Source organism: Lepidochelys olivacea, assembly GCF_965140295.1.
Source record: "Lepidochelys olivacea isolate rLepOli2 genome assembly, chromosome: 11".
In the NCBI taxonomy this organism is placed as follows: domain Eukaryota; kingdom Metazoa; phylum Chordata; order Testudines; family Cheloniidae; genus Lepidochelys; species Lepidochelys olivacea.
Window position 1 is genome coordinate 45,058,567 of NC_140421.1, and position 19,616 is coordinate 45,078,182.

The 19,616-nt window shown below is 38.9% G+C and overlaps 1 protein-coding gene across 3 annotated transcripts in view; it reads left to right on the forward strand.

Moving 5' to 3' along the window:
• The window catches only part of OSBPL6 (oxysterol binding protein like 6), a 198,889-nt gene that overhangs the window by 75,665 nt on the left and 103,608 nt on the right, over window positions 1-19,616 (forward strand). For all 3 annotated transcript variants that reach the window (XM_084642916.1, XM_084642917.1, XM_084642918.1), the window contains exon 4: window positions 14,065-14,330. In XM_084642916.1, coding sequence (XP_084499042.1) covers window positions 14,229-14,330 — 102 coding nt within the window. In that variant the 5' untranslated portion in view covers window positions 14,065-14,228. The remainder of the gene's footprint in view (window positions 1-14,064; window positions 14,331-19,616) is intronic.

Sequence of the window (19,616 nt, forward strand, 5' to 3'; positions counted from 1 at the left end):
ATGTGAGAATCTGTTTTTAAAAGAGCCATTTTGGTGGCAGAGAAAAGATGGGACATGTGACTGGAGTTCGCCCTAGAGGCTTAAGTAACCAGAAGACACATGAAAAGAAGAACCCAAAATGTATTATTATTTTAAAAATCTCATTAGTTTAAGCCAATCTCATGATATTTTGTGGTTGACAATAACTGTGAATTAAACCATTAAAAATAACCCTGGAAAATGCAGAGTTATGGTATACCACAATAAGGAACCCCCACACTTCCCCAATAGGGTTTGGCAGCAGGATTTAAAATCCTGGACCTTCGTATTCTTAACCTAGAACTCTAACACTATAACATTATCATTCATGTGGGCCAGCCACCGGCAGGGAATGTAACATAACTTTTCCAGTGAGTTACAGAAATATTTGCTAGGCAGGAGTAGAAATATGGAAAATGGGACTCCTGGGTTCTATCCTTGGCATTGGAAAGGGAAGTGTGTCCTAGTGGCTAGAGCATTGGTTACAGCCAGTATAGGGAAGAGCATAACTGTGGCAGATTCTTGCTAGGAGCCTGAGTGGATAAGTGTCAAAAATAAAGGGAAGGGTAACCACCTTTCTGTATACAGTGCTATAAAATCCCTCCTGGCCAGAGGCAAAACCCTTTCACCTGTAAAGGGTTAAGAAGCTAGGATAACCTCTCTGGCACCTGACCCAAAATGACCAATGAGGGGACAAGATACTTTCAAATCTGGAGGGGGGGAACAAAGGGTTCGTCTGTCTGTGTGATGTTTTTCCTGGGAACAGATCAGGAATGCAGCCTTACAACTCCTGTTAAGTTAGTAAGTAATCTAGCTAGAACATACGTTAGATTTCCTTTTGTTTAATGGCTGGTAAAATAAGTTGTGCTGGATGGAATGTATATTCCTGTTTGTGTGTCTTTTTGTAACTTAAGGTTTTGCCTAGAGGGATTCTCTATGTTTTGAATCTGATTATCCTGTAAGGTATTTACCATCCTGATTTTACAGAGTTGATTCTTTTACCTTTTCTTTAATTAAAATTCTTCTTTTAAGAACCTGATTAATATTTCATTGTTCTTAAGATCCAAGGATTTGGGTCTGTGTTCACCTGTACAAATTGGTGAGGATTCTTATCAAGCCTTCCCCAGGAAAGGGGGTGTAGGGCTTGGGGGGATATTTTGGGGGAAGACGTCTCCAAGTGGGCTCTTTCCCTGTTCTTTGTTTAAAACACTTGGTGGTGGCAGCATACGGTTCAAGGACAAGGCAAAGTTTGTACCTTGGGAAGTTTTTAACCTAAGCTGGTAAGAATAAGCTTAGGGGGTCTTTCATGCAGGTCCCCACATCTGTACCCTAGAGTTCAGAGTGGGGAAGGAACCTTGACAATAAGACTGAAGTTTCTCATGTTAGAGATATGTGTTCTGTTCCCACCTCTGCTGGAAGTGACGCTGTGCAACCTGTTAGCTTGTGTGACTGATACTGGTTTGTTTGTTTTTGGTTATTGTAAACCAAAACACTTCATTTTTTGATTAAAACGTGAGAAATTATAATGGAACCAGACATTTTAATGAGAAAATTTCCATTTTGTCAAAAAGCCGGTTTTTGTCACAAAAAATGTCAATACATTTTTCAACCATGTCTAGATTGTACACTTAACTGGAAGCAGTGGAAATTTTTCCTATTATAATTTAATGGAGAACTGATGGGCTGTAGTTAAAAGCTTTAAAAACATGCTCTCACCGTGTGGTTACCTCTCTGTGCTCATCGCATGCTACGCTACCTCTATTCAGAGTGTGTACGTGAGATGCTTCTACAATATGGCACATATATCCACACAGCTGAAACCTGTGACTCAGTAATATCTTGTAATTGCAGCAGCCTGAGCGAGGAGAAACAACAAATAAATCCTAGGGTCCCTTCAGCTATCGAGTCCATCCTCAGAGAATGAAAATGAGCTGAAGGCTCATTTCCAAATGATCAGTTAAGCTGGAGGTTTGAATACACTGGAACTCCACTAATTACCATATATGCTTCAGGGATTCTGGAAGGGGAGAAAATTATCCTTAATCGTGTAGGCAAGCAGAAAATAGGAAAGACCGATGTTGTTGTACTGACCTCTCGTCAGAATCTGATTATCTGTTGTTTGACCTGCTCCATCCATTTGAGATCATGATTGATGACGTCAGTCTTCGCTATGTATTTTAAAGCAGAATTAATTTCCTTTATACGGTTTTGGAATACATCTGAACCAGGACTGAAAAACGGAGTGGTACTCACTGTTATAGAAATCATACTGAGTGTAAAGTGTTTTGGGAGTATATAGGAACTGTGAGTGAGTACCAACTTAATGAAACCTGGTTGAAGCTGATAGTCTAAGCAGAGTACGCCTCATTACTTCCCACTGATATCCTTTGAGGAGAATTGAATTTTGTGTGTTCGAGAGTGAGGAAACAAGCATACTTAAAAAAATCAACTGCATTAACAAACAATACTTTGTCAATTTATTTAGAGAAACATAAACTAACTGTAATTATTTTGATAATCTTTAATAGAATTACCAGAAAATGTACTTGGTACATCAGGCAAGGATCAAAAATATTTTTCTTACTGATTTAAGACCAATAATAAGACAAGTTTGCTGATTCTGAAAGCATTTCCTAGCTCTGTCAGGTTGTGAAATACAGGACCTGAAAGCATGACTGCTACCTAATTTAGCAGTTTTTAAAGTTATTTTGCTGTGTTATTAAATATCAACCATGCAAAACTTCAGTAGTTTCACAAAACCTAATGTTAATATTTGTAACTTTGCTGAAATTTCCCTTTCCCAGCAAAAACTGAGAGGCTGTTTAAGTGACCTCTCATCTATTGCTGACATTATAAGCAGTTCCTTTTTCCATGTTCAACAAGAACTACAGTGGCCCAAGTAAGTGGACAAAATAAGCAATTTCATCCATTTTTCTCTATGACCAATTTTTCTTCACCTGACTGGATGGTTGTAGCACTTCCTGAATGTGGGATTGGCAATGTTTTATGAAAATAGCTACGTAGTGCACACAGTAACTTAAAATTAAGTCTTGTGAAAGTGTGTTCACTCACTTAAAAGTCAGTGTATTACAGCTATTCTCTTCCTTCCCCACAGCATACACTCCTCAATTCCAGCATAATTATAAACACCTGTAGTTAGAGATGAATGTTTTATACTGTTCAAATCTTGGAAATCCAGTTTTTAAAGTAGCTGAAAGAGATGATGGTAATCAGATGAGATTGTTAATATCTTGCATCTCACAAGCCCTCAGTGCTAAAAATGATTTCCAAGCTTTCCAATGACCAATCATTTCTTGTCTGCAGAGTTCATAAGGGATATGATGTTAAATGGGTTGCTGGTCCCTTGAACCATTTTGTCACCAGTCCAGGACTTAAAATAGCAAGACCTGGACCTCAGACCAGGGTAAATTTTGATCCCTACAATAAATCTTTGCCATATAATACAGCATATATAACAATATAATAGCACTGTACTGTAAAATCTTTACTATGTGGTATGGGAAAATGAGGGTTTTTTGATGCAAATTATTGAATTTATGGATTATTAAAGAGAGGATAATTGAGGTTCTTCCATATTGTAAATATGCTACAAATAATTAGTACTTCTCCAGGACCTTCATTGTTGATGATACAGAGCCTGCTATTAAATTACATTTTTGTAATGGAAGGACTGAAAATCATTTAAACCTTGAGTAAAAATGTTGGCTATCTCCTGTAGTAATAAAAGTTATGTGGAAGGTCCTGGGGATTTTTTTTCACAGTTCCAACTGTAGTTTTATAATGTTAATGCATTGCTTGTAACAAGATGTAAGAGTACATTAAATATACGGCTCAGTGGATGTATAGGTAATGTGGGATGTCTACTTCTCATTTCATCAGAGGCAGGAACTCTTCTAGATGTGACACTTCGGTAACAATAATCTCCTGGCATTGGGGGTTGGCCCATTCTAGGGAAAAACGCTCTGTTGTGGGCAGCTTTGTATGTTTGGGGTTGGGTTCTGCATAACGTGAAGTATGTTTAGCTGAGGTGTCTGCCTCTGTTAATAGTCATAGCTTTCTCAAAGAGCAACCGTAAAGTGGAAATCGTGTAATTCTTGTTCTCTTAGCTCAAAAGATTCTGAATAAAATGAAAGTAGTGAAAACTGAGTTTTGTTTGTTTTCACTGTACTGCAGCTTTGCTAAATTGTGAATAGCAGAGACTCTGGAGTTGTCTATCTGCAGACTCAGGAAGACAGTACTGCACTGGTTTACATTTAGTTCAACATTTGACATTTTTGCAACCATATGTGAGACTTTTTTTTTTTTTCAAATGAAGACTTAGAATCATCGGAAGTTAATGGTAATTGTCCCCTTTGCATCCCTCCCTCACCATCCATACACACACACAATGGGAAGTGTACAATTTGCTGTGGTGGGCAGATGAGTGGAACTTTTAAGCCCTACAAAGCCAAATCCTATATTCCTTACACATGACTTAGTTCCCTGTGCATTTCACCTGAATAAGGACTGCATGATTTGCTCCACAGAATTTAAATAGTACATTTTAGAGTAAACCAAATTCCTAAAAGAAGAGTATCAAGGTATTTAGTCTCCCACATTGGCCTTCTTTGACCACATCTTCAATCAATGTGATGATGAAACAAGGAAGGAGATGGTAGAAGGATGAAAGATCAGTCAGAGGTGTAAGCCAAGTACTCTGTTTTGTTGGCTTTGGCAAGCAAATACTCTTGGGTATACCAACTATTTGGTGACTCAGATCTTCACTTTCTGCAAGTTAATGAAAGACCAGTCATTAATAAGGTTACCATGGCCCATAATTTGAATAGGTGTCAGAGCCATGACTTTGCATGTATAACTAAGACCTGTCTGGATGGGGCTGCAGGATCAAGCAGATGCTGGGTTCAGAATGGCTCAAAAAAGGGTAGGTGAGGAGGAGTGGCTGTGCTTTAGCATCTAGCCTCAGGGGTATGAGGTTAAATAGTCCAAAATTGGACAATGATATATTAAGGAAATCCATCCAGAGAAAAAAATCAGCTTCTAGTACCTTAAACAAACCAATAAAGACAGTGCAATGACTGAGAGACAATTAAGCTAATAGGAGTGTCCATTTAATATGTTCCAGTGTCCTCAAATATAAAATGAAACTGCTAGTTGCATATTTCAGCTATTTTAATTAGGTGCATGGGAATGTCAGACCACCTGAGTATATCTCTGCTCACTTATTTAAAGTATACGTTGTGTTTGTTTCAGGTACAAGATACTCGGTAGCTAGACCTGAAAAAAAAACAGAGGAGTTGTTTTCTCCGTTTCTGTTATTTATGAAAATAATTAAATGCAGTTTCTGAATGTAAAAACATGGGCCCCTTAAATACATATTGAGCAAGAAAGCATAGAATGTACTTAAGGGAGAGCATACCCTTTATTTCTTTTCAAATAGTTCTGTAAAGTAAGTATTACTAGCAATATGTATCCCATGTTTAGTGTTTAATGACAGCTGGAGAAGAAATTTACCTAATTTTAAATTCAAACAAGAATGGGGTCAGGATATGGGATTTGTTGTTATGTTGCACACTGATCACCTATTTGTCCATTAGTGCTGAAAGCTAATCCACGGGCTTCTCTTCTTCAGAGATCAGCCAGTATTGACCTCTGTTATTTTAGGAGGAACTCATTTGCACTTCAGAGATCTTTTAAAAAAAACATTTACAATCAAAAGATCAATAGTAATGCAGAACTCCATCAATAGTTGTTATTCTACCTGTTTCTTTTTTCAGATTCAGATGAATGACCAATACCAGTGTTAATTTACATCTTTAAAATATGTTAACATATTGCTTTTTCTTCTTTTCTGGTTTGCATAATTTAAAAGCTTCTTTAAGTTCTGTAGGGGTTCGTAGGCCACGTCTACACTACCCGCCGGATCGGGGATAGATTTATCACCTCTAGTGTAGACACGATAAATCGATCCCTGATCACTCTGCTGTCGACTCTGGAACTCCACCAGGGTGAGAGGCAGAAGCGGAGTCACGGGGGAGCAGCGACCATCGATCCCGTGCCGCGAGGACGCGAAGTAAATGATTCTAAGTCGATCTAAGATACATCGACTTCAGCTACGCTATTCTCGTAGCTGAAGTTGCGTATCTTAGATTGATCCCCCCCACCCCGCCAGTGTAGACTAGGTCTTAGACAGCTAAGGCAACACCTTGGGTTCTGATGTTGTTGTAGAAACAGGGTATATTCCAGAGATCATTTTCCAGAGGTGAACCTTAAATGCTGATGATGCTGATCCTGAGTTAGTGGGTATGAAGTGATTGATTCCCTGTTTTATAACAAAGACAAACTGCTAATTTCCTGTAAGCAGGTTATTAAATCACTGGTATTTTGCCACATTATAAAGATGTTTCTTATTTTATTTTTGTATTTGCAACATCTATAATCCATTGTTATGAGCTGCAACAAAAGCAGGATTATGATTTTACTGCATTGAAAAAGATCACCAGTGTGGGGAGAAACTTTCAATAAAATATGCAGTATGGTTTACAGAAAAAGGATTGGCCCCCCTGAATTGTGGTGTACAGATTTGGCTTTTGTTTTGTACATCCACAAAACATACAAACGTTCCTATCCATTGTCCCTCTCCAAACACAAAACTGCCCCTATTGGTAGACCAATCTGTAGAAATACTGAGGTTGAAATAATTCCAGTTTTAGAGACAGAATCCCCATTTTTTTAGTTCATTTTTGTCTAGAGACCTAATCCCACACTGTAAATTGTATACCCAAATTATTCCTGAACTGCATATAGATTCTTTGTGCTCCTCCACATAAATAGCCAGTGCGGAGGAGCACAAATTTTATCAGAGGAACATATCATTTGAGATTGGATTTTATTTGGAGCTATCCAAATAGAACTTTCAAACCCAGCCCTTTTTCTGTTGCAGATGGTAACCCTGTACCTCGTATAACACTGGGCTCTGGGCAGGTCAGACATGTATTGGTACCTTCTCATCACTATTACTAATAATTGTTTTGGCACATGAGAAATCTTGATTCTGCTGCTTCTGGGGGAGCACATGTTAGCCAGGGCTTCAGCAGCATGGCCAGGCTCCATGCCCTTGGAATACTCTCCATTTCTGAGGGTGGAGATGGCTTTTCCTTAGCAATGTCAGTGAGGTTGCTCATAGCTGCCCAGTCTAGAGTGTAAGACTCTGTCTTCAGGACCTCCCACCCCATTTCTATTTATAGCAGAGAAATTGCTGAGAGGTGCATAGCTTCCAAGAGTTAACAAAAATTAATTCAGGGGCAATGCGCCAAATAAGCAGAGGCCTGGGGACTGCCAAATGTTCTTGTTTGGATCCTAGAGAATAACACGTTCTTTTAAAAGAATATCCTAGTTCAGAGCATCAAATGGTTGCATTTTGACTGTTTCTCTGACTCTGTGGAGTCCATCCCATCCCTTGAGGTGTTTGATCGTTAGATTCTTCTCTTGGAATCCTCATTTCCCATGGCTGTTTCTACTTATGATGGTAGCTTTAAGGTGGGAGACCCGTCCAGTAGGCTGAGAGAGAGGAGAGCTGGTCTGTTCCCCTGACCTGGAGGTATCTTCAGGTGGCATCTTTCCCTCTTTCTAATCAGTGGGAAAGTCAGCATAGGGGTTCTCTACTTTCCCTTGAGGTGATACAGGCTTCTCCTTTCTTTCATTTCTATCTGGGATGAGCATGTGGCTTCTTCCTAAAATCTTTCCTTGCTTCCCCACACTGCTCCTCCTCTTGTCCCTCATATCTATCTTGTCCTTCATTTGTTTTTTCCAGTTTATATGTCCAACCTTTTCCAAATTGTGCTCCTTTGTGTATTGTCTAATATTGGCTCCCTCATTTGTCTGCTGCCATTAGTATAAACATCCTCCTGTTAATCTAAACATTATCCCAATACACCCTTCAAGCCCTTTTTTTCCTATAAAAATAGTTGACCTCTCCTGAATCTCTGTTTTGTTAAATCTCTTCAGAGCAATCGTTTGTTTCCTTTCACTTGTTTCCTTGAACCTTGTAGCTTTTAACATACAAATACCTCACATCAAGTTTTAGAGTGTATCTATAGTTGCATATGAATTTCATGTATTTTTTAAAATAAAAATTGATCAAAATAAATTGAAATAATCCCTGGCCGGTCAGTTCAAGGGATAGAGAATTTATTTATGGCAAATCAATATCTTTTTTTTATACTTCTTCATAATTGTTCTGTGTACAAGTTTCCTAAGAAATTATTTCAAGAATGTTGATTTGTGTGCATTCTTCCAATCCAGATCACAGTTGGAGATAAATCAGTAAGTAGCTCTCAGTGCTTACAGATCTTTCAGACTGTTTAATGCAATATTGACACAGAAGATAAGCCAACTGCCTCATAGCTCAGCCTGAGATTGACCAGTCACTATGACTCATCTGCTTTAATTCATGTTCTTTCAGTTAGTAGACAGCAGAAGGGAGGACTAATAGGTTAACAAAGAGGAATTTGTACTGCAGAACCATAGGGCAGAGACTTTAGAATTCTCACATGAGAAATCGAGGAAGGAGTGTTTGTGATTATATTTCCTTCATTTCCCAAAACACAACTGAAATCCTTTGAGAAATGGAATGATGGAAGTAGAAAGTGATTTAGTTTTCATCAGTGTCTAAATCCCAGTTAATATTTGATCTTAAGCACCGAGAAAAGTGTACACCAAAAGTGGAAAACTATAGCTGAGTGAGCAGATTGTAGCTAAATCTAGGGTAAACAGCACTTCCACACAGCTCCCACTCGCCTGGACTGGGAGTTTCTCCCTCTGCTGTAACTAGTGGCTAAATCTGATATATTCTCAATATTAAAGCTAAATTAGGAAGGGGATATAAATACACATGGGAAAATTCCAAATATTAGAGAAAAAGGCCAACTTGAAGTTACTGAATTCAGTTGAACATAGCGTATCTCATAGCGTATCTCTTTATATAAAATATAATTTAAATTAAATAGCAATGGCAAGGAATACCAAATTGAAACTAAACATGAAGAGGTTTTTACCCCAGAAAGAATTGTAAATGGGTGAGATTTACTGCATAAAATCAGTGAGACAGGCAAATTGGGCACAGTCAAAATGTAGATGACAGCTATAAGGAAAGTGAATGGAAGAAGAATGAACTTTAAGGTCTAATGGTCTTGTCTTGATCATGAAATATTTTTTTGTTTATATCTGCAGAAGAGATTAGGAAGTCCTCAATAAATATTTAAGAATGGACACTAGCCCAATCCATAAAAAAATTATAACTTACTTCCCATTATAATGCGTATACAGTAAGTATTGTATTTGCATGTCTGTACCTATAAGTAAAATTTACTTGCGTGAACTCAATGGGCAAGATTAAACAATAAAACAAAATAAGGAGAGGGTATATGAGGAAATGCTTCTCTCCACTGAAAAATGTGTAGTACACTACAATATATTTACATACAACAGAAGAGGAAATTTATATGCACCAAAAGGAGCTGTTGGTGCTGAGTATCCCTGGCAACCAACAACCAGACCATTTATTAAGGTGTCTTTGTATGGACTTGGATGTCTAAGTTTATGTACCCACATTTGAAAAATTTGACCTAAGTGATGTGCTTGGGTTGAGGGCTGTATGGTTTTTTGGATTAGGCACAGGACTAGGAATCAGAGGAGCTGATTGCTAGTCCTATGTATAGGGCAGAATTGGACCTAAATAATTCTGCCAAGAAACCTCCCCATAGCTAGTCATGCACGCTAGTTGTTGCCAAGAAAAAAGATTAAAACCAACTTGCAGTTATTACTAGTCAAATAAAGCTGGAAAAAATGTTCATAAAGTGAACTTCACTTTTTGAACTTTCATGTTTCCTGAATGTGTTGTCTGATTTTTCTTTTGCCTCGTGTTGGCTAAAAATATTCTACCCAGGCATATGGCTTGATTCTGCTCCCACCAAAGTCAATGGCAAAACGCAGAGTGACTGATGGAAAGGGAGCAGGCCCATCTGTGACATTGCAAGAGGATTGGTTTAATTTTGGTGAATTTAATGGGAAGATCAAAAATTAGGTTAATTTATTAATAGAACTCCAGCTTCAATTTTAGCTCTGGAGAGACTAAGATCTCATTACATTTGGAGAATTGTTTTTTATTTTAACTCTTCTAATGTGCTGTAAGGAGGATACGATGATGCTTAAATGATCAGGCAGAATTTGGGAAATAAGCCCTAATTATTGAAGAGGAATGGATCTGAATTTATTGCAACACAGGAAAGCTCAAAGCTGGTACACCATTTCTGAGATTTTTCATTACTTTCTAAAATACAGCTGTTGATCACAGTGTAGGCACTGACTCCGGGGGTACTCAGGGCTCAAGCACCTAAGGAAAAAATTAGTGGGTGTTTAGCACCCACCAGCCACAGGTGTTCAGTGGCACCGCTGATCAGCTATTCAGTGGTGCTGTTTGTTTGGCGGCTGGGGAAGGCGCTTAGGAGAGGATGGAGAGCAGCGAGTGGTGGACAGGCAGGGTCTTTGGGGGGCAGCATGGGGGCGAAAAGAGGTTGAGTGAGGGCAGGCCTTGGGGAAGGGGTAGATTGGGGGCAGGGCCTCGGGAAGAGTGGGAGTGGAGTACCCCGGGGAAAAATAAAAGTCAGCGCCTATGGATCATAGCTTGTGTTCGTAATTTCTCCTATTGTGCTTATATCTGCCTATTTTTCAGTCATGTTTCTCTAATTGATTCATTAATTCTTTGTTAAAATGTTAGTAATATTGGTGCTAGAAATATTTAATTTTGTTAACACTTGTAATATTTACTGAAGTGTCACCATTGAACAGATGCTGATGCGCATGTATGTTATAAACGTTGTTATATTGTAAAGTTCTCTTTATAAGCTATATTGTGTGTGAACCAATCTTTACATTCATGTTCAGGGGTGCAATTTTGTGAAAATATATACAACTAGGTAAGCAATATGTAAGCAATAAAACTGTCTGGATTGAGTTTGCAGTCAGTTATTTAACAAGTTTGAGTTTGGTTGTCTCAGCTCTGTCTCTTGAGGGAATTTGTGCACATCAAAAAAGCACCACTGAGTCTAGCTCAAGTGTCAAGATTTATTTATTTATGTAAAGCTTTAGACTTGACTAGAAGGCATTTCACAATAGCTCAGGACAAGAGACCATAGGTAAAGCTGTTGTTCTTGCATGCTACTTACTAGCACCGTTGGCTCTAACAACAGTGCATACTCTTCCTGAACACCTTTAAAAAGGATTGACACTCTTAAGTGTCAGATTACTGTCTTCCTCTGCCAATGCTAAATATAATTATTTCTGCATAAGTGAACTCAGTGGAGATCAGACATGTTAAAACCCATTTGATTTTCATTTACCCAAAAGCTACAATGCTAAAAAATATATTTAAAAGACCTTTATCGTTCAGCATAAATGGCTAAAAACTTGTTTTTAGCTATTACATGACTGAACTGATTGTACAGTTCTGTGAACTGGGATTATCATCTTTGCTTTCTGCTATGTTAGATCTTTCTAAAGTGCAGCAGTTTTAAACATTAACATTGATTTTTGATTTGTATTAAATTGTATAGATCTTGAAATACCAATAGTGATATAAATCTCTGCAGCACATACTTATATATCATATTTATACAGTATGAAAACATTGTAAAAATGGACCAGCAGTCCTTGCCACACTAATGTGAAAGGGGGGAGAACCCTTTTGTTGCACAAGTTTGTTAGTTTTTCAGCGTCTGGGCTGAAGAAGCCTAGGACTATCATAGAGATCTATTTGTTTCTTGTAGAAACCGTATTACAGGCTGATACACAAACGCAGTATATGTTTGTTTTTTTTAATAAAAGAGGTATTCCATTTGTTTGTCAGTACAGAGTATCTACTAACCCCTGTTCATCTGTATTGTAAGAGGGACAAGTGCATATCTGTTGCGTTCTGAAGAATTGTGTCTACTTATACCAATGTGAATTTGGCCGTATATTTGATGTTTTAAAACTCAGTATTTACCTCTCCCAAGTATTTATGTTACCAATATACTTAAAATAAGAAGGTACTATGGTCACTACAGGTATCTGGAGCATTAAATACTGTTTTTAATGGCACCCACCATATGTGTGCTTTAGCTTTAAACAAACATGAATAGGACTTTTAGTGGCAAGCCATGGGTTAGAATTATATCAGCTTGAGAAAGTATTTCACAAACAGGGTACCTTGAAGGGCCCTGCTCTATAGTGTGAAATCACTAGCATGGAAAGAGCTTGTTGAGGCAAGGGCAAAGCATTTGTAATTGAGTTCATACAGTAATGTCTTAATAACATGGGGCTAAAACCTCAGACTCTAAAATCCAAGTGGTAGATGTTTCCAGCTCACTGGAGAGAGAGCAGGCGCAGGATTTTACTCTCGTCTAGACGTAAGATTTCTAGAAGATGCCTCAACTTTTCTGCACTATTCCTCCATCTTCGGATCTAAATCTTGTACTAATCTCCCTTACTAAGCATCCTTTTTGATGGTGTGGTGAGAAACACCCTTGGATTTTCTGTCTTTTACAGGTGGTCATTCTGGTTGCAATCTCTTTGGCAAAGGAATCTTTTTGGAGTTAAGGTCTTATTGGAAAACAGCAGAACTGTATCTCTGATGAGGGCAAAGTTATGTTAAGAGTTAACACAGGCTTTATTTCCAAAATAAACCCAGTTACAAGAAATGTGTTCTGTTTTTCTTCTATCCTTTTTTTGCCCACATGCAAAACATCCTTTAAATAAATAAATAATTTAAAAAAACAAAACAAAGCCAATCAAGCAACCTACCAACCCCCTGAACACACACACCTCTGCCATACTCTTGATGTCAGCAGGGCTCTAATAATCAACACTGAACGTGGCACACAATTCAAAAAAATTCTAGCTTTGCTGATCTAACACTTATCATAAAAAATAAAACAAACAAACAAAAAAGCTGCCAAGGCTTCAGTTATTAGATGGCTAAATTGGTGCTTTTCAGAAGCTTTGAAAAATAGACACCACCTTTCCCCCTCAAACGTTTATGGTCATTTTTTCAGAGTCATGGCAGCTTCCTGGCTTGAAGGATTATTTGAAACATATAAAGAGACATGTGGAGATGGTCTCCTGGACATGTTTCTGTACCTCCTCTAAGTTTGACAAATGAGATGTGCAGGTCTCATCAGTCCCTGCCATTGGAAAGAGGGATCTGTACAATGCTCCCCCAATAAATTATATTGGGGTAGGGGGAGAGGATGCATCTGTTTCCTCATTCATCTTTTCTTTTCCCCCGGGGTGACACACATTATATATCCCATTGTAATGGATCTGCTGACTTTCCTGGCGAAGAAGAATAAGAACATTTATCTGATTGTCCCTGAACATTTCCTTTCTTCTAGTAGGAAAGTCTGCAGATTCAACCCACCTGGCACAAGGCTTATAGTTCTGAATGAGGCTTAAATTGTTGGTTTCTCCTCAATTTTCTTTATGGGCACAATGTATATATGTTTGCTTGTAGTTGGAGTTAAATTTGAAGTTTTTCTTCAGTAGCGAGTGTTTGTGTGACTATCCTGTTCTTGCTAATAACCTATGAAATAAAGTTTGAAGCAATTAGTTCTGTGAAGCAACTTTGGAAATACTTTGAACTGGCTGGGTCTTCACAGGTCGAGATTGACAGATCTAGTTCTGCATCCAAGGTGCTTCAAGCCATGGTAAAATGCATTGTAATGCATCTGTGGGCTTTCCTTCTGGAAGAAAGGAATATTTAAAATCTTCTTGTCAGAGTGAAAAGCAACATTTGTACAGATATTGGGTAATGTCAAGCAACCATAGGTAAATATTTGTGAAATCCGTTAAATGTATTGATGAAACCATATTATAGAACAATGACTACAAGTGAATCTTTTTGTTTGCTTACAGATATGTAATGAAACTTTTTTTCAGAGTGAAAGTGATTCATTCTCTCTCTTTTTCTCTCCCATTTTTGTTTTAATTAAGGTGAAGTTTGGATGCCCTTTGAGTTCATCTCCTCCTTTCCAGAAGATAAACTGTGAAACTAAATAATGTGGAAAATCCTTCCCCTCTCTTTTTGTATGTGAGTTTGAGACAAGATTGGTATGGTCTTAAGAGCACAAGATCATCTCTAGAAATTAGCTGCAACTATGAGTTCAGAGGAGAAAGGTGTATCTCCTGCTCACAAAACATCCACTCCATCACATAAAAGTGCCTCCTCTTCATTGTCATCTCAGAGGGACAGTAAGCAGGTAAGGAAAAGATCCTAGACAACTGTAACTCTCTAACTTGTAACGTTTGGTGGTTTTATTAATTCATTCTTCCTCATGGTAACAAAGCCTGATGCTCAGCAGTTAAAGTCTTTTGATAATAGAATTGTGCATTTCCAATGCAGGTAAGATATGTCAATGTTTCAGTAAGTTCCTTATTCCTTTTCTGCTGTGTCTTGGAAAAGACATGGATGTGGAAGCTATTTGGGGGAAATAAACTCCAGACCTATGACATAGATGCAGGGTGTTAGGTAAGAGGGTTAGAATTATGTGGGCATGGGTAAGGAAGAATTCTTCATAAGTCTTTCTCCTTTAGTTCTGGGAGGCATTTTCCTTAGAGGTGTTAACTTATGAATGCTTAAATGTTTTGCTTACTGTGTGTGAATATTTAACTTGAGATCTAACTACAGACATGTGTCATCTGTTCCGTATGGCTTGACTTGCCAGGCTGGGAACAAGCTTCTCTTTGAAAAGGTGCATTGTATCATAAACATTTTGTAGAAACCACAAAATTTCTGAAATTGATCTGATTTAGTAGGGATTCAGGTAGAATGCTCCACATTATATTGTACAATCCCAGTTATGCTTGGCTTCCATTGCTAATATGCTCCCCAGGATCTGTGCAGTTGGAAAACCTCACCCTGGGTCAACTCCATACATCTTTAGGGCCCTACCAAATTCATGGTCTATTTTGGTCAATTTCACGTCATAGGATTTAAAAAATAATAAATTTCATGATTTCATCTATTTAATTGTAATTGCAGGGGTCCTGACCCAAAAAGGAGTTGAAGGGAGTTGCAAGATTATTGTAGGGCGAGTTGCGGTACTGCTACCCTTACTTCGGCAGTACTGCTGGTGGTGGCGCTGTTTTCATCATGGTAACTGGTAAAGTACATAAGCCAACATTTTTTTAAGTGGGCGCTTAAGGCTAGGTTGCGAATTCCAGATTTCAGCACATAAATATATAGCATGAAGTTTAAAAATGCTGAGCACGCAGAGGCTTCACTGTACTGAACACTTCAAAAGCAGGTCACATATTTAGGTGCCTGAATATGGACTTAGCATCCTGATTTTAAACACTCATTTTTGAAAATATTGGCCATAATATTTCAAACACATTATAATGTTATAGGAGAGGAATCCATAGGAGCATGAATGGCTTGTGAGTGATTAATTTTGAAGTGATGTTGAGCTAGACCATATGATAGCCACTGAAGGTGTTAGTGTACACAAGACAATAAACACCATGAATGTTGTTCTTATTATACAAAAATGTAGAAGAGAGAATAAATCACCATATTTTTGTCCTACTGTCCCCATTACGATTGCAGTTTTAATTTATATTTCCTGCTTATTGCATTGCTTGTGTTTTTATTATCTTTCTTGAGAATTAAGAAAGAAAAAAAACTAGAAAAAGTGTATTTCTTGTTTAGCGGGGTGGTCACCCGCTCCGGCCTGGAAGGGGTTAAAACAGCCCTGGGAAAGGGCTATCCCAGGGAGCCAATAGGCTAGGCTGACTGGGGAAGCAGCCGTACCTGGGGCCACGCCCCAGTCAGGCCACAGCTGGCCCTATAAAAGGGCTGTGAGCCAGGAGCTCAGAAAATCTTTCTGTAGTGGTAGAGAGAGAAGGACGTGGCTGCCTGAGAGCTGAGGAGGGTGCCTGAGTGGAGCAGGGCTGGGGAAAGGTTAGAGGAGCTAGAGAGCTCCAGCCTGGAGAACCCCCAGGCTGCAGGCCTTGCTAAAGGCCAGGAAAGGTACTGGGGTTGCAGAGGTGCAGCCCAGGGTTAGGCAAAGGCAGCAGGTCCAAACTGCCCTTGCCGATGATGAGTGGTTTACAGACTGCAGTCTGCCCCAGTGAGTGGGGGTCAGATGAAGACTTGCAGTAGCCGCTGAGGCAAGGTGGGGATAGAGGGTTGGGGTTCCCCTGGGTGGGGAGACCCAGAGGGTGGGTGTACTGCCAGGGGGCAGCACCCCAAGGTAAAGGAGCACCCGGGTCTGGGAGGGACACGGGGGCCAGTGGCAGGCGAGACACCGGCCTGCAGAGGTCGCTCCAGGCTGGAAGAGCTAATTCCTGAGACGACCAGCAGGAGGCTGTGCCGGTGAGTCGTCGCACCGCTACGCTTGCCATGAGAGGCCTTGAAAATGTTGTGCTGCTGCCTTCTTAGACTTTTCATAAGTCATTTTGGGAGGTGGCAGTTGGGTAAATAGCGGTTTCCTCAATGGGGTAATCTGTGTGGAAATGCAGTGCGACAGGACTGGATGCAGTGTCAGTATGGATTTCATTGTCACTGTGAGGATAACATTTGATATTTCTGGTCTGTGAATGATTGAAATCCTCTTGTCATACAATCCCTATCAAAGTCAAACTAGCAATTATGGAACAGTTTTCCAGTAAATTATGGTGCAGGAAACTGAATGAGTGTGAAGACAGCTATGACAAATCATTGCAGAGAGCTGGAAAATTTCCTGCTGTGTAAGTATGCAGGCATTTTAATGTAGGTGGTTTATTTGTGCAACATACATCATCTCAGTGAAGTAGTCATCAGAAAAAAGCTCTGACATCGCCACTTTGCAGACTCCAGAACTAAATAATTGATAAAGAGAGTCTACTGCAGCCAGCAGTAAAAGAGAAGCTGGGTTCAAATTTTAATCAACATGGAGACTTACCATCATTCAGTTGTAGCTGAACATCGCTAATTCACAGTGATGACCAGGGAACCCATTACAAATTAGGGTCAAAATGTAACATTTAGCCACTCACCAGGGTAGGGTTGTTGTGAAGTCCTACCTAGCAGCCTGTGGGGAGCTCTTCAGGATGGTTCAGTGTGCTTCCCTTGGTGCAGCTCTCTATTCTGAGAGCTAGTGCTGGGCTGTGGGTGGGCCAGAGCCATGAGCCCTTGTCAACTCTGCTTCCTTTGAGGCACCAGGGCTTCCCAGCGTGCACCAGGAGAGCAGTCTCTGCAGTGTATTGAACATAAGGACTGCAATTGTGACAGGCCCTTCTCTGGGCCCCACAAGTAGGGAGAGACTCTTGTCACCACCCCACAATTAACTCCGAAAAGGCTAGTCATAATCTAATGCTCAGCAAGTAAGAAATCAGAGTTAAGAGCAAATATCACGAAGCATGTGCTGTCCATTTGTAACAGTTTTGGGTTAGTTTTAAATGTATGGTAATCATAATGTGGTGTTAAATGTACGATCACATGCTTCAAAAATAAAGATGTCTTTGTATTATATGCTCTCACTCTAACACATCGGTATTAAATCCTGACTGAGAAGGCAGGAAGAGGTTAGATTTTTTTTTTAACAAGTTATAAAGGATCTGATCTTGCAAACACTTACATATGCAAATAACCTTTCACATGTGAGTAGTTCCATTTAAGTCAATAAGACTACTCACATGAATAAAGTTAGTCTTCTATGTAATAGTTTGCATGATCAAGCCAGATATATGGATGTTCGCAGGGATCTATTGTATTATTTAGAGATAATATAAGCCAAGATTTTCAGAAGTAACTTGTGATTTTGGGTGCCTAACTTGAGATACCTTGAAGGACCTGTTTTCAGAAGGTGGGTCTCAACATTTTTTGATAAACAGGCCCCCTTGAAGTATCTCAGGTGGGTATCCAAAAACTAAGGCATGAAAAATCACTGATCACTTTTTGAGAATCATGGCGTGTATATATATTATATATATATTACATCACATACACAAAAACTATGTTAAAAGAACATTACTAATGTTGCAAAGTCAAGCACTGAAAAGTTAGGAGATGACAGAATTAAGGTTTCCTGTGCATCCTTAGTTTGTCCCTCTCCTGCGTATGCCTTATGAATAGAACTGGTCAGACAATGTATATTGAAACAGTTTTCCATCAGAATATGCCGTTTTTTCATGTAATCATACAGATTTCATTGAAATTTCCCAAGAAAATTATTTTGGAAACAAAAGATTTTTCACTGCAGAAATATTGTTTCAAAATGTTTTATTTATATATTACTTTTATTCATCATACTTTTCTTTTACATAGTAGTCAAAATATTCTATTAATTTGTTTTATTTTTATATTTTATTTTTACAGTCATTAAGGGCAGCTGCTATTTAGTACTGATTGAAACATCTTATTATCTAGATGAGTGTCTCCTATTTATATTATGATTTAATATTTTGACACTTTGAACAAGAACAGAAAATAAGCACTCACTGTTGTAATAAATGAGCAGCAGTTTTAATACCCTAGAAAAAGTAGTCCAAGCTAACATGAAAATATTAATATAAACACATTTTGAAATAATATTTTGTTTTGAAACAAAAAGTTAAAATGATTCCAAACCAAAAATTTCCAAAATGATTTATTTTTTTGAAACTTTCATTTCACAGGAAATTTTGAAAATGTTTGTTCATATTCTGATTTAGAAATGAAAACAAATTTTCAGGAAATTTTCATTTTTTGAAAGCAGAAATTCAGTTTTGACTTGCTCTAATTATGGTAGTCTTTAATTACATGAATCCATACTATTTTCCCCCCCACGAACCTCTGCTTCATTCAGTGCACAGGTGCACCTGTTCTGGGGAGGAATAAAGGTTGTGTAGTAAAAGAGACTAGTGAATGAAGCAGGGGATTGCAGGAGGAGGTTAGACTAGATGATCATAATGGTCCCTTCTGACCTTAGTATCTATGAATCTAAGAGAAAAGATGACTTAGTGCACAAGAAACACATTTCACCTCTAGTATTGCAGACTGGGAACAGTCTGCTTTGTTCAACTCCATAACAGAGATGGAAAACAGACACTAATTAAAGAGGAAGTAAGGTGGGGTGGAGCATGACTCCAACCCATATTATGCTGAGTAACTCAGTTAACCCTTTGAGGACCACTTTACTACAGATGGTCTCATGGCTAAGATAGGTGACTTCTGCCCACAGAGCAAGTACAGCACAAGCACTGGCAGGCTTCTCCACACTGTCCTGCTTATGTGCCTCAACCCTGTTCTAGGTGTCAAAGGGTATTCCAGGCTGTGTAACTGCTGAAGGCGCTGCTGAAACTGTCTGGAATGTGATTATGTGGCTGGAAATGCCACTGGGCATGGTAATTGAAATGCTGAATTTGTGGTGTCAATGCTTATCCACCACAGGCCAGCAATACAGAATTCAGTGTCCAATGTGTTCAGGCTTAGGTTTTGGTGGTGGGAGAAGTGTAGGTTTGGGATGTGCTCTGAATGAGCCCCGACTGTCCACGTGCTGGTGGCTCTTGTTTATTGATTCTCA